The sequence below is a fragment of the Lagenorhynchus albirostris genome, chromosome 11 (genome assembly GCF_949774975.1).
Source record: "Lagenorhynchus albirostris chromosome 11, mLagAlb1.1, whole genome shotgun sequence".
NCBI classification, from domain to species: Eukaryota; Metazoa; Chordata; class Mammalia; order Artiodactyla; family Delphinidae; genus Lagenorhynchus; species Lagenorhynchus albirostris.
In genome coordinates this window covers 38,241,848-38,254,720 of record NC_083105.1, presented here as the reverse complement: position 1 = coordinate 38,254,720, position 12,873 = coordinate 38,241,848, and the positions used below count along the sequence as shown (strand labels likewise).

Here is a 12,873-nt window from a genome sequence, read left to right as displayed (position 1 = left end):
TCCCACAGACTTCCTATCTTTGCTGTACCATTTTCTCTTCTCAACATTTTAAATTATTTCTAGCTGTTCTCTTTGCATCTGCTCATCTTAGCTTTCTGAGGCTAACATTCACACATAAGTATACTGTTCTTACACATAAAGATGCAATAATTCCTTTTTGTTTGTTTTAACAATGACTAAGTATGACTTTGCAATCTGGCCACTGTTTATTATCTAATGCTAATATTTTGCCAATATGATGTGTTTAAAAACATTTATTTAGGGTATTTTAATTTACATTTCTTGAATTATGAAATTGAGAACCTTTAGTAAGTTCTTTGTGCAGTATTTGAATATTCTGGATGGCTAATACTGGGCTAAAAGAGAAGAACTTTTTATACTTAAGTTCTGTTATAAGAAGTTGTTTTCTTTTAAGATTAATAATAATATTAAGAAGATGATCTTTCATGCAGTAAGTACCTACGTCAAGAGCCAGGCATTGTCCTAGGAGCTTTATAACTCATTTAGTTCAAGCTTCTTAGAGATATAAAGCTGCATTAAAAAGTCAGATCCATAGAGGAGTTTAAATAATGATAATCAAAAGATAATACTATGAAAAATTAGGTAGTGCTTTATAATTATGATTTGCTTAATTACTACAGTAGTACATTCTGTTATGCACATAAAACAATTTAATTTGACCTTTCAATGGATTTTAAGTCTAATCAGGAAATGTACACATTACAAAAAGAATCATGTTTATATTTTTAAGTGAAAGAGTTTTGTTTTCTGTGAAAGGATTTAGAGAAATGACTTCATTCTGTACTGGTAGTGCTCTGTGGGTACATGCATAGCAGTGAATCAAAATTTGTGCTGGACAGTCATAGTACATTTTGTCCTTTCCTAGTAGTACATTTGTAATACATGTGCCCAAAGGATTACCTATTGTTTATTAATACATCATATGTCATTTCCTCACTTCACTTGGCTAGTGCTTTGAAATGGTAATCTAATCTGAAAATTTTTTGTGGTCTATGAAATCATTTTTTCCCCACTAGGTTCCAAGGTCCAGTGACTCAATACTACTTGATAAAGATGATTCTATTCATCTTCATGTTTCCTTTCCCAAGCATATCCAGTTAGGAGTCAGCATGTGAAAATTCATGAAACAAACCATTTATATTTTAATGTATGAAAAAGGTGTATCTAAAATACTTTATGAGCTACATGCCCCTTTAGAGTCTTCTAAATTTAGCTGGAGATTCTAGATGACCATGAAACTCTGAGAACTGTTCAGGATTCAGTGTTCATTCAAATCCACCATGCAGAATAGCCACAGAAACTCTTTCATAGTGTTAACATTTCATAAGCACCAATCCAGGGAAGAAAAGACGAAACATTAACCCCTGCATATTTTATAGATAGTTAACCTATTTTGTCACTTGACTTTAATACTTTCTACAGTAAAATTATACATTATATAACTTAAAATTGGTTATAATTATAATTACTAGTTGTATCAAAATAATAACATATATTCTTATTTGGTTTAATGCCTAATCTTCAATCTGAAAATTTTTAATTTCTAATATACTTCAAAATCGATATTTTTATATATCAGTAAATTTAGAAAATATTTATTGAGCATTTGCTATGTGCCTGATACTGTTCTCAGGACTTGGAATACAGTTTTGAATACAACAAAGAGTCCTGTCCTCAGGGATCTTACATTCTGGACAGGTAATAAACAATAAGATAATAAATAAATGAATTATAAGATGTTACAAAGGGCTATGGAGAAAAGAAAAAGTAGAACAGAGTGTAGAGGAGGTAGAAGGGGGAAGGCAGGAAGTGAAGGAGTTGCAGCTTTCAATCTTAAATATGGTAATGTCTTAGTCTGCTTGGGCTGCCATAACAACTACTATAGACTGAGTGGCTTAAACAACAGAAGTTTATTTTCTCACAGTTCTGGAGGCAAGAAATCAAAGATAAGGTTCCAGCTACTTCAGTATGTGGTAAGGGCTTTCTTCCTGGCTTGCAGAATGCCTCCTTCTCGCTATGTCCTTATTTGGCCTTTCCTCAGCATGTGCACTCGGAGGGAGAGAACCAGCTTTCTGGTGTCTCTTCTTAAAAGGACGCTAATTCTGTCAGATTAGAGCCCAACCCTTGTGACCTCATATAGCATTAATTACTTCCTTACTCAAATACTGTCACACTGTATTTGTGTTAGGGCTTCAACATATGAATTTTGGAGGGACACATACATTCAGTCCGTAAGAGGTGGTCTGTGTAGGCTTCACTGACTAGGTGATATTTGAGCAAATTCCTCATGGTAATGAAATGGCTACCCAGGCAGATCTATAAGAGAAATACATTTCTATGCACAGGAAGAAGCTGGCCAAAAGCCCTATATCAAGAGTTACCTGGTGTGTCCCAAGAACAATAGAGAGGCCAGTCTGGCTCCAGAGTTGTAAGCAAGGTGGAGATTGGAAGGGAAGTCAAACAGATAACAGGGAACCAGAGGCCATTAACCTATGGCCATAGGCCATTGGAAGGACTTTGGATTTTGCCTGTGAGAGATAAGGAGGATTTTTAAGTAGACAGGTAACGTTTTAAAATCATTACTCTTGCTACTATGTTGCGAATAGATGGAAAGAGGACAGGGTGGATACAGGAAGACTTATTAGGTGTCCATACGACAATTCATGCAAAACAGGATGGTGGCCTTGATCAGGATGCTTGCAGCAGAGGTAGTGAGAAGTGAGTAGAGCGTACACGAAAGTTTTGTATAATGAACCCCCAAATACCTATTAATTAAATTTAATAACTTTTAATGGTTTGCCACATGTTTTAATTACACATTTTTCATTTTGTTTCTGAAGTATTTTAAAGTAAATCACAGAAAGCATTATATATTCCACTCCAAAACAGTTTAGCATATTTCTCTAATAAGTATGTTATATTGTTGCAGTTCAACAAAATTAATGATAAATCCTTGATATTATGTAAAACTATATATATATATATATATATATAGTTTCAAAGCATCCTCTGATTTTTTTCTTTGTAGTTTGTTTAAAACAGGATCAAGAGGTTCCATATTTTGAATTTGTCTGATTGCTTTTTACTGGTGTCATTAACTCCTTTTCTTACTTTCTTATAAATTAGAGATAAGATCTAAAGGTTTGAATATTCACAATGAACATTTTTGGCAGGGCTACTTTACAGGTGTTGCTGGGTAGATCAAAATACCTCACATCAGGAGGTGTATAATACCTGGTTGTCACATTTTCAGTGATGTTAAAATTGATCAGTAAGTTTAGTGGTAATGACAAAAGGACCTTTCACTGGAAAGTTGTTTTTTCCCTTGTTATAACCAGCAAATAATCTGTGAGATGGTAGTTTGACATTCCCTAAATATCCAAATGCCTTTCAACCTTCCTCCTAGTCATTTAGAGATACACTTATGATTGTTACCTGAGTCAATTATTTCATTAGGAATGCAAAATTAATTTCTAATTTTATTATTTCTTCCACATTTATTAAACAGAATTCTCCTCTAATAAGGAGCTTTATCTCCTTAACTGGGGCTATTTTTTAATTCATAAAAAACAGTTCATATGAGAAAGCCATGGGAAAAAAATGCTTAATTTTCTCTCTTTAATTACAAATTTTTAGAGTGAAAAAAAGAGTTGTTTAGCTAAAACCAGAGGTTACAAATTAGTACCTTTTTGGTTTTAATTTTCATTTCTCTTTCATTGAATAATATTAGAACTCATGGATTTTTATATTGAATCTATTTCAATCAATTTCAGTTTTTATTCATTATAAAGTTTAAATTGTTCCATCTTTGGCCACCTCTTCAAGATGATCTTTTGTTCTTTCCATACCCTTAGGCTTTGATCATTTCTTAGCTTTCTTGCCCCATTAGATATCCCAAATTCCTTTTGTTCCCTAATCACACTTTGGAATTACTATCTCTCCAAGTTTCCCTAGTTTCTTTTAGTGAAAAACATAGAGCCAACAGGATTTCCTCAGAGATTTTGGATGTGTTCTATGAAAGAGAAAGTCAAGTATGACTCCAAGATTTTTGGCTTGAGCAACTAGAACAATGGAGTTGCCATCGACTAAGATGTAGAAAGATGCAGTTGAAAGGAGGGAAGAATAGGAGTTCAGCTTTGGAAATTTTGATTTTTAAAATTTAATTACACTTCTAAATAAATATATATAGTAGGCAATTGGATATACAGGTCGGGAGTTCCTTAGATTACAGTTAAGTAGTCATCATCATATAGATGAAAATTAAAACCATGAGGCTGCACAGGTTCACCAAAGATGTGAGTTTAAATAGAAAAAAAGAAGAGCACCAAGGATTGAGCTCCAAAGTTAGAAGATCTAGGAGAAGAAGAAAAACACATCTGTACACTTCATTAGCATTATTGAGAAATATGCCAAATTTTTTCCTGTATTTTGAGACCCAATGTAGTATTACATATAATAATAATTAATGATTTTATATGTCTTCCTCTTCAGGTGAAGGGCTTTCAGAAAGATCTGTAGAGATTATACTTTCAGTCACTTTGTGTATCCTTTCAATTATTCTTCTTGGAACAGCTGTTTTTGCATTTGCAAGGTAAGACTTATTTGTACTTATTCCTAAGATGCTTTATGGACATCATTCAGTCATGGCCCAATCAGGAGACAGAAGCCACAATGATTACTTTAATGAGAAACATTTAATAATATGTTAACTAGTAAAAATAGTTAACAACTGAAGGGGGTAAGAGAAAACACTAAGGGATCCAGAAGTAGCAAGTGCAACAAAGCTACTCTCTCTAGGCTAAGGAAGCGTGGACAATAGAGGAACAAAGAACTAGAAGAAATCTCACTCCCAAGTTTGACGTGGAATGGCTACCACAGACACACGCAGCCCTATCACCTACCTTTGTGCAAAGAAATATGACAGAGGAAGGGCTGGAGCTGATCTGTAGAAGCTACCCATCGTTACTGGAGAGTTGGCAGGCTGGAATCAGACAGTGGAAGCAGCCCACTCTTGCCTGATCGCGTGGGTGGGCTGGAGCTACCTGGAATCCTTCACTGATGGAGAGAGCATGAACCCAGGTGGGCTGCTGGGCTTCCACAATGAATAAGAATATTGCAGCACTAGAACACTCAAGGGAAGTATCTCCCTGTCCCTATTGCCTTGCAGGATGACTGCAGTGTCCTCTATTGACAAAGTTTAACATCTAGCCAGCTGGCAAAGGAGAAATGTTAGAGTCTAACTTCAGTATCACAAAGCAGGGCAAAGAAGTGTGGACGTAGAGCTGAGAGACAAAGTGGTAACCCAAAAGCAGAAGCTGCCAGGCTTTCTCCATCTTTTTGAATATTTTATAACTCTGATAGGTTTAATTGAAAAATATTTTAATCAGGTCTAAATTTCAGATTTTATACAGAAGAGATCACTTTTCCAGTAAGAACACTTAAAAAATGTCCAACTTCCTTATACGGTGGGCCCGTTTCTCACGTTTACTTTATCAAAATGTCTGTACTGTGTTTTCCAAGTGTTTTTTTCAAATTCTCGGTATCAGTCTCTTAAAATTTCCGTTGTTTACAGGACCTCAGGGGAAGCCTTAGTTGTGATCCTAAAATTAGTTTCATAAGGTAGATTGCCGAGTTAAAGGGACCTTACATTTGTAAAAATAACTATTATACTAATTTCCTAAGTAGCTCAATAGGCTCTATTTTATCCGAAGAATGGTGTCCTGTATTCCGTTTGCCAAGCATCCTCTGTTTCATCTTGTATCTTTTAAATTATCGTTTTGATGGATAATTTGAAGGGCTCTTGAAAGATATTTTTCTTATACCAGAAAGTGTTCTCAGATTCAGCCAGAAGATGGTGAGAGGCGGTCGTTATTTTAGGCACTTTTAAAGTTATGTTGTGTAATATATGGTCCTTGTCCCTGAGGGATGTGCATCCACCACATTGATATCGTTTTCCTACTCTAAAATCATTTCTTTATAGGATGAACTCCTTTTGTGGGCAGGAAATGGGCCCCTCTTATTCCCTACAACTTTCCTACATACGGCTCTTCAGCCAACAGAGTCTGTTCTCACCTGAACATTCCGTCAGTTGTCATACAACTCTGCTTTTGTTCAGTCAGCTGGAAATGTGCTTCCTCCTCCTTCTGATTCTGGAACACTCAAGTCAAATCCTACTTTTTATTTCCTCTAAATACTAATAGTTTTAATCACTTATATAACATTTTATAACTAATCAATTACTGTTTTAGGAGTTGTAATTTGACTTTTTTTCTCTTTTGTTATGCTTTTTCTACATTTAGATCCTACTTCTCAACTAAATTATGTCCTTGAGGATAAGGACCATATTTTATACTTCCTATATCATCCTCAACACATAAATAATAAATGTTAAATGTTTGAAGTGCAAAAGATACATAGAATAGCTAAATATTACTTTATAATATACCGTACTATGTCATATAAAAATAAACATGTAAAGGGGCTCAAAACGAAGAGACTTTGATTTGATTCGCAGATGCATGTGATTTTATTTTTGAACCTGAGTTTTCTGGTTATATATTATATTCTTAGATTACATAATCTGTATAGTTATATTATACTTAGATATTACATATTTGACAATATTTTTATAAAAGCCAATGAGACAATTCAAAACACATTTTTATGTATTTTCACGTTATGTAAAAACAATGGAGCACTGTCTTTTAGCACTGGTGCTGATAGCAGTGAGCTGTGTCCACATTGGCATATTTCCTTTTTATGACAAACATATGAGACAGCTTGAGGGAGGAGAAACAAGCTCACAGCCTCAGTCTCATTTGCTCTGTATTTTAAATGTGCCAATGGCTCAGGCCTTGATGAACTAATTCTCATTAAAAGCAGCATGTTAAAAAATTATAGAATACATTCTGTGGAATTAAAACAGGAAAGAGTTGAGTAGCTGCAAATTTGCAACATACTCAGGGAAGTGATCCCAACAAAGAAATTATCTGACTAATGTCTTAAGAAAACTAAATATAATTTCATATGCTTTCTATGATATTCCCTTCTTGGACTTCATTAGAATTCGACAGAAGCAGAAAGAAGGTGGGACATATTCTCCTCGGGATGCAGAAATTATTGACACTAAATTCAACCTAGATCAGCTCATCACAGTGGCAGACCTGGAACTGAAGGACGAGAGATTAACGCGGTGAGCACTCCTCTGGGCGAACAGTGGTCCAGAGGGCCCGGAGCCATGACCCTATTCTGACCTATGCTTGTTGGAAGTGTTTGTGGGGCTCCTATTTACACAGGTCGCAGAGATCTTCTTTCAAAGGGTGACCTCCATCTTCTACACACTTCTCACTGCTGTTCGGAGAATCAATCTTCCTAATACTTTCGAGTTCAATAGGAACCTTGGACTATAATGTTCAACCAAGCTTTTTTTTCCTGAGACAAATATTTGTACACATTAAATCTTTAAAATTATATTTAATAATTCACTTCAGATGACAGTTTCTTTTTACATTGGATTTCCTGGAGGTGTCCACATTTTTTATCACAAATTTAAATTAAATTTGTAACCACTTGATATTGTTTATATCATTTTTATAAAAGCCTGTCTTATGCCTCCTTATTTTAGTATAAAATGACATTAGAAGTCTAAATTGTGTATTAACACTTCATTTTTTTAAATTGCTTAGTATTTAAGAATTAAATACAAAGTTAAAATTACCTTTGAAAGGAAAAGTAAAAATATGTATACTAAATATGTCATCAATATGTATTGGAAATAGAATGCTTAATTGTAAAGATAAATTATGCAAAATGTTGGCACATTTGAAAAACTTAAGATAATTCACCAAATTCTTTTATACTTTTTATTTTTTTGCTTGTTCAGTGATTGATAGTTTTTTCTTTTTCCAAATTCTTAATAAAAACTATCATCAGATTGTCTTAACAAGTTTCAATTCTTACGAGATCCAATATTTTGTGATGCTTACAGGCACATGACAGTTGTTACAAAGTACCTGCACAGCTGTGCTGAATTTTAGAAATTGTTACCAACTCTGAAAATATGGCATCAAAGGTCTTAAACTTAAAAAGGAATTAATCATTTATAGTTGTCATTTACCAAAGTTGGTCTTTATCTGATAGATTGACTTTGCAAAAATATTTCCAGTATGTCTAAAAATAGCTACGTGCTATACGTAGATATACGTATAAGTATATATACGTGCTATAGAGGGAAGTGTCATCTGATAAGCAGGGTCCTTCCAAATGCGACAAAATGAAAGTTATTCAGTTTTATCAGTAAATTACAAAGAAATTTGGCTTGTTGGATATGAAAACTTCTTTATATTTATCTACATTTGTTTCCAAAGACTATGTGTAAGATGGTTATATATTAAGCAGGACATAGTTTTCCACATGAAAGATCAACCGATTTTCAGGGTAACCTGTCAAAGTTAAATCATATCATAGCAACAATAGAGCATTACTAGTATTAGGGTCTGTGTCTCAGTTCTATAAGGGTCATACTGCATAGTAAAAGGAAGTTTCTTCTCCTTTACCCCTGTGGGCCCAACTGCCTTTCCACACTCCTTTCTGAGTTCAGGCCTGGGATCTCCATCTCTTTCTTCTACAAGTGAAAGTATACAAGGGATAGAACTTCAAATCTCTGAGTGCAATTAATTTTAGTTTCTTGAACAATTTAGTTGAACCTGTTCATACTCAAACGTGAATTTCTAAGTGCCCAAACAATTTTACAGCATTTTTTAAAGATTCTTTATTAATCCCCCAAAAGTCTCTAGTAAGTAGATCTTTAGGAGTTATAATACAGTGAAAAAAAAAAGCCAGTCAGTATTGGAGAAAGTATTCTTTTTCGAGGAGGTTACCATTCTATAGAGGCTATGTGAGGTCAGATCCCCTAAGCTCTGTGTGTTTTCACAGCTTGCCCCCTACTCCACTGCTGAACACAGCCATTATCAAAAAGGGATAAGATATATATTTTTTAAACAATGACTGTCATGACAGCTAATGGAAAAGGTGGGCAAAGACTGTATAGATTGTTTATTATCGGGTACTTATAATTCAGGGACAGCCTTATTTAACCTTGACTCATTTATTTTCCTGTTCCATGTTTATTTATATATATGTCACTTTATTTGTACATGGATGTACAATTGCCTTTAAAGTATATTTCAAACAATTTAATCTGTTTTTGCATATAGAAAACGGGTATGTATTACCACTAGTCATAGCACACTTAGAAATTTTAGTTTTCATGCTTTTTGCTTTCTCATTTACTTGTTATGATTCTAGTACTCGTGACTGTGAAAACTTTCTCATTGGTAATTCCAATAGCACATACTAATATGATTTTCTTTATTACAGAAATTTATTAAAATAACTGTCAAGTGGTTTGGTAGTAATTCTTTTCATTATAGAGCTCTATCTCCAGCTTTATTATTTACTGAAGGTTTTTCATGTTAATAAAGTCACTAATACATTAGACAATAAGACTAGAAAAAACAGTAATTAACAGATTCATAATTAGCCATGTGCACATATGCATGTGGTCATTCTTCACTGAAGCTCTAAAGCTCTTAACCTGTATTTCAGGTGCTGGAAAATCTAAATCTATTCAAAGCCATACATGTCTGATGAGGGTAGAGCCACAAAGACTAATGGTAGATTCTGAGACAGAAGAACAAAAGAGCCGGAGTTAGCTTCCAAACTGTTGAGTAACTTATGCCATATGTCTTGTGATTTACAAGAAGGAACTTAGATAATTTCCTTTAAATCTACCCAATTAACATATGCTCTTTATACGTGAGGCATAGGCTTATTCTTTTCCTTCCAACCTGCCTACTTTCTTGATGCTAATTGGACTTGCAGTTTTCCTCAGTGTTATACGTCTTCACATGTCCATAACAGAAATGATAAAATATCTAATCAGTAGTTAAAATATTAACTTTAGGGAGTCACCTAGTTGACCAAAAATGGTCATTACAATACTTGGTACTAAATCCCCTTCAGGATTTAGGGTTTTGTGGTTAAGAAATTATTTATTTTATCTCTGCCTATATATTTACATACATTTTAAGATTTGTCCTATAATTTTTATATGTATAAACTCTCATCATTTGATATCTTATTTCACAAAGAACCTGAAGAAGAATTCTCTCATTCTTCTTCTCTTGAAAGAGAACAAAATTCAAAGATTTAATACTCTATAAATCCATGAGAACATTCAGAGATATCCCAAGAAAATGTTTTTTAAGTTCTTATTTGGAATGATAATGACATCATTTCATTATGCACATTTTCTATATAAGTTTAGTGAACGCAAGCTTTATTTCTTGGGAAGAATTCTTGCTATTTGTGCTCATCTATTCCACATTTACCAGATTAGAAAATAACCCTTGGGTTTTGCTATTTGATAAACAAATGAACAAAACAACGTTTTGTGATGGCTCCTTCAAAACACAGCCATTAACACAATGAAGTGAGAAACATTTCTAGGAGGAAATATTAGCAAGATGAGCATACACACACTGGTAACGCAGACCTATCTCTTTAAAGTTGCTGAGCCTGGATCACTGAAGAAGTCAAGGAGAAAGTCAGAAAATACCTAGAGACAAATGAAAACAAAAACACGACGATCCAAAACCTATTGAACGCAACAAAAGTGGTTCTAAGAGGGAAGTTTATAGCGATACAAGCTTACCTTGCAAAACAAGAAAAATCTCAAATAAACCACCTAGGCTTATACCTAAAGCAAACAGAGGAAAGAAGAACAAACAAAACCCAAAATTAATAGAAGGAAAGAAATAAAGATCAGAGCAGAAATAGAGACAAAGGAAACAACAGAAAAGATCAATGAAACTAAAAGCTGGTCCTTTGAAAAGATAAACAAAATTGATTAAATTTTCACCAGACTCATCAGGAAAAAAAGGAAGAGGACCCAAATTAATAAAATTAGAAACAAAAAAGGAAAAGTTACAACAGACACCACAAAAATATGAAGGACCATAGGAAACTACTACTAGCAACTATATGCCAATAAAATAGACAACCTAGAAGAAATTGACAAACTCTTAGAAAGGTACAACCTTCCAAGACTGAACCAGGAAGAAATAGAAAATACAAACAGACCAATTACAAGAACTGAAATTGAATCTGTGATTTAAAAACTCCCAACAAACAGAAGTCCAGGATCAGATGGCTTCACAGATGAATTCTACAACACATTTAGAGAAGCATTAACACCTATCCTTCTGAAACTCATCCAAAAAATTGCAGAGGAAGGAATACTTCTGAACTCATTCTATGAGACCACCATCACCCTGATGCCAAAACCAGACAAAGATACCACACAAAAAAATTATAGACCAATATCACTGACAAACATAGATGCAAAAATCCTCAACAAAATACTAGCAAACTGAATCCAACAATACATTAGAAGGATCATATACTATGATCAAGTGGGATCTATCTCAGGGATGCAAGGATTTTTCAATATCTGCTTATCAGTGTGATACACGTTAACAAACTGAAGAATAAAAATTATATGACCATCTCAGTAGATGCAGAAAAAGATTTTGACAAAATTCAACACCGATTTATGATAAAAACTCTCCAGAAAGTGGGCATAGTGGGATCATACCTCAACATAATAAAGGTCATACATATATGGCAAACCCACAGCTAACATCATACTCAACAGTGAAAAGCTGACACCATTTCCTCTAAGATCAGGAAGAAGACAAGGATGCCCACTCTCACCACTATTATTCAACATAGTTTTGGAAGTCCTAGCCATGGCAATCAGAGAAGAAAAAGACGTAAATGGAATCCAAATTGGAAAAGAAGAAGTGAAACTGTCACTGTTTGCAGATGACATGATACTACACATAGAAAATCCTAAAGATACTACCAGAAAACTACTAGAGATCATCAATGAATTCAGCAAGGTTGCAGGATACAAAATTAATACACAGAAATCTGTCACATTTCTATACACTAACAATGGAAGATCAGAAATAGAAATTAAGGAAACAATCCCATTTACCATTGCATCAAAAAGAATAAAATACCTAGGAATAAACCTACCTAAGGAGACAAAAGACCTGTACTCCGAGAACTATAAGACACTGATGAAAGAAACTGAAGATGACACAAACAGATGGAAAGATATACCATATTCTTGGATTGGAAGAATCAATATTGTCAAAATGACTATACTACCCAAGGCAATCTACAGATTCAATGCAATCCCTATCAAATCATGAATGGCATTTTTCACAAACTAGAGCAAACAAATTTACAATTCGTATGGAAACACAAAAGGCCCCGAATAGCCAAAGCAATCTTGAGAAAGAAAAATGGAGCTGGAGGAATCAGACTCCCTGACTTCATACTATACTACAAAGGTACAGTCATCAAAACAGTATGGTACTGGCACAAAAACAGAAATATAGATCAGTGGAACAGGATAGAAAGTCCAAAGATAAGCCCACTCATCTTTGGTCAACTAATCTATGATGAAGGAGGCAAGAATATACAATGAAGAAAAGATAGTCTCTTCAATAAGTGGTGCTGGGAAAACTAGACAGCTACATGTAACAGAATGTAATTAGAACACTCTCTAACAGCATACACACACACACACACACACACACACACACACAAAAACACCTCAGAATGGACTGAAAGCCTAAATGTAAGGCCGGATGCTATAAAACTCTTAGAGCAGAGTTGCAAAACATAGGCAGAACACTCTCTGACACAAATCACAGCAATATCTTTTTTGATCCACCTTCTACAGTAATGGAAATAGAAATGAAAATAAACAAATGGGAC

The 12,873-nt window shown here is 34.2% G+C and overlaps 1 protein-coding gene and 1 long non-coding RNA gene across 2 annotated transcripts in view; one reads left to right on the top strand and one right to left on the bottom strand.

The window, feature by feature from the left end:
• LOC132528953 (uncharacterized) overlaps positions 1-12,873 on the bottom strand; it is an 82,292-nt gene that overhangs the window by 5,371 nt on the left and 64,048 nt on the right. The window lies entirely within an intron of this gene.
• Positions 1-12,873, top strand: part of PTPRQ (protein tyrosine phosphatase receptor type Q) — a 198,346-nt gene that overhangs the window by 149,605 nt on the left and 35,868 nt on the right. Inside the window, exons 34-35 of the mRNA XM_060165124.1 lie at positions 4,513-4,612; positions 7,085-7,213. Coding sequence (XP_060021107.1) covers positions 4,513-4,612; positions 7,085-7,213 — 229 coding nt within the window. The remainder of the gene's footprint in view (positions 1-4,512; positions 4,613-7,084; positions 7,214-12,873) is intronic.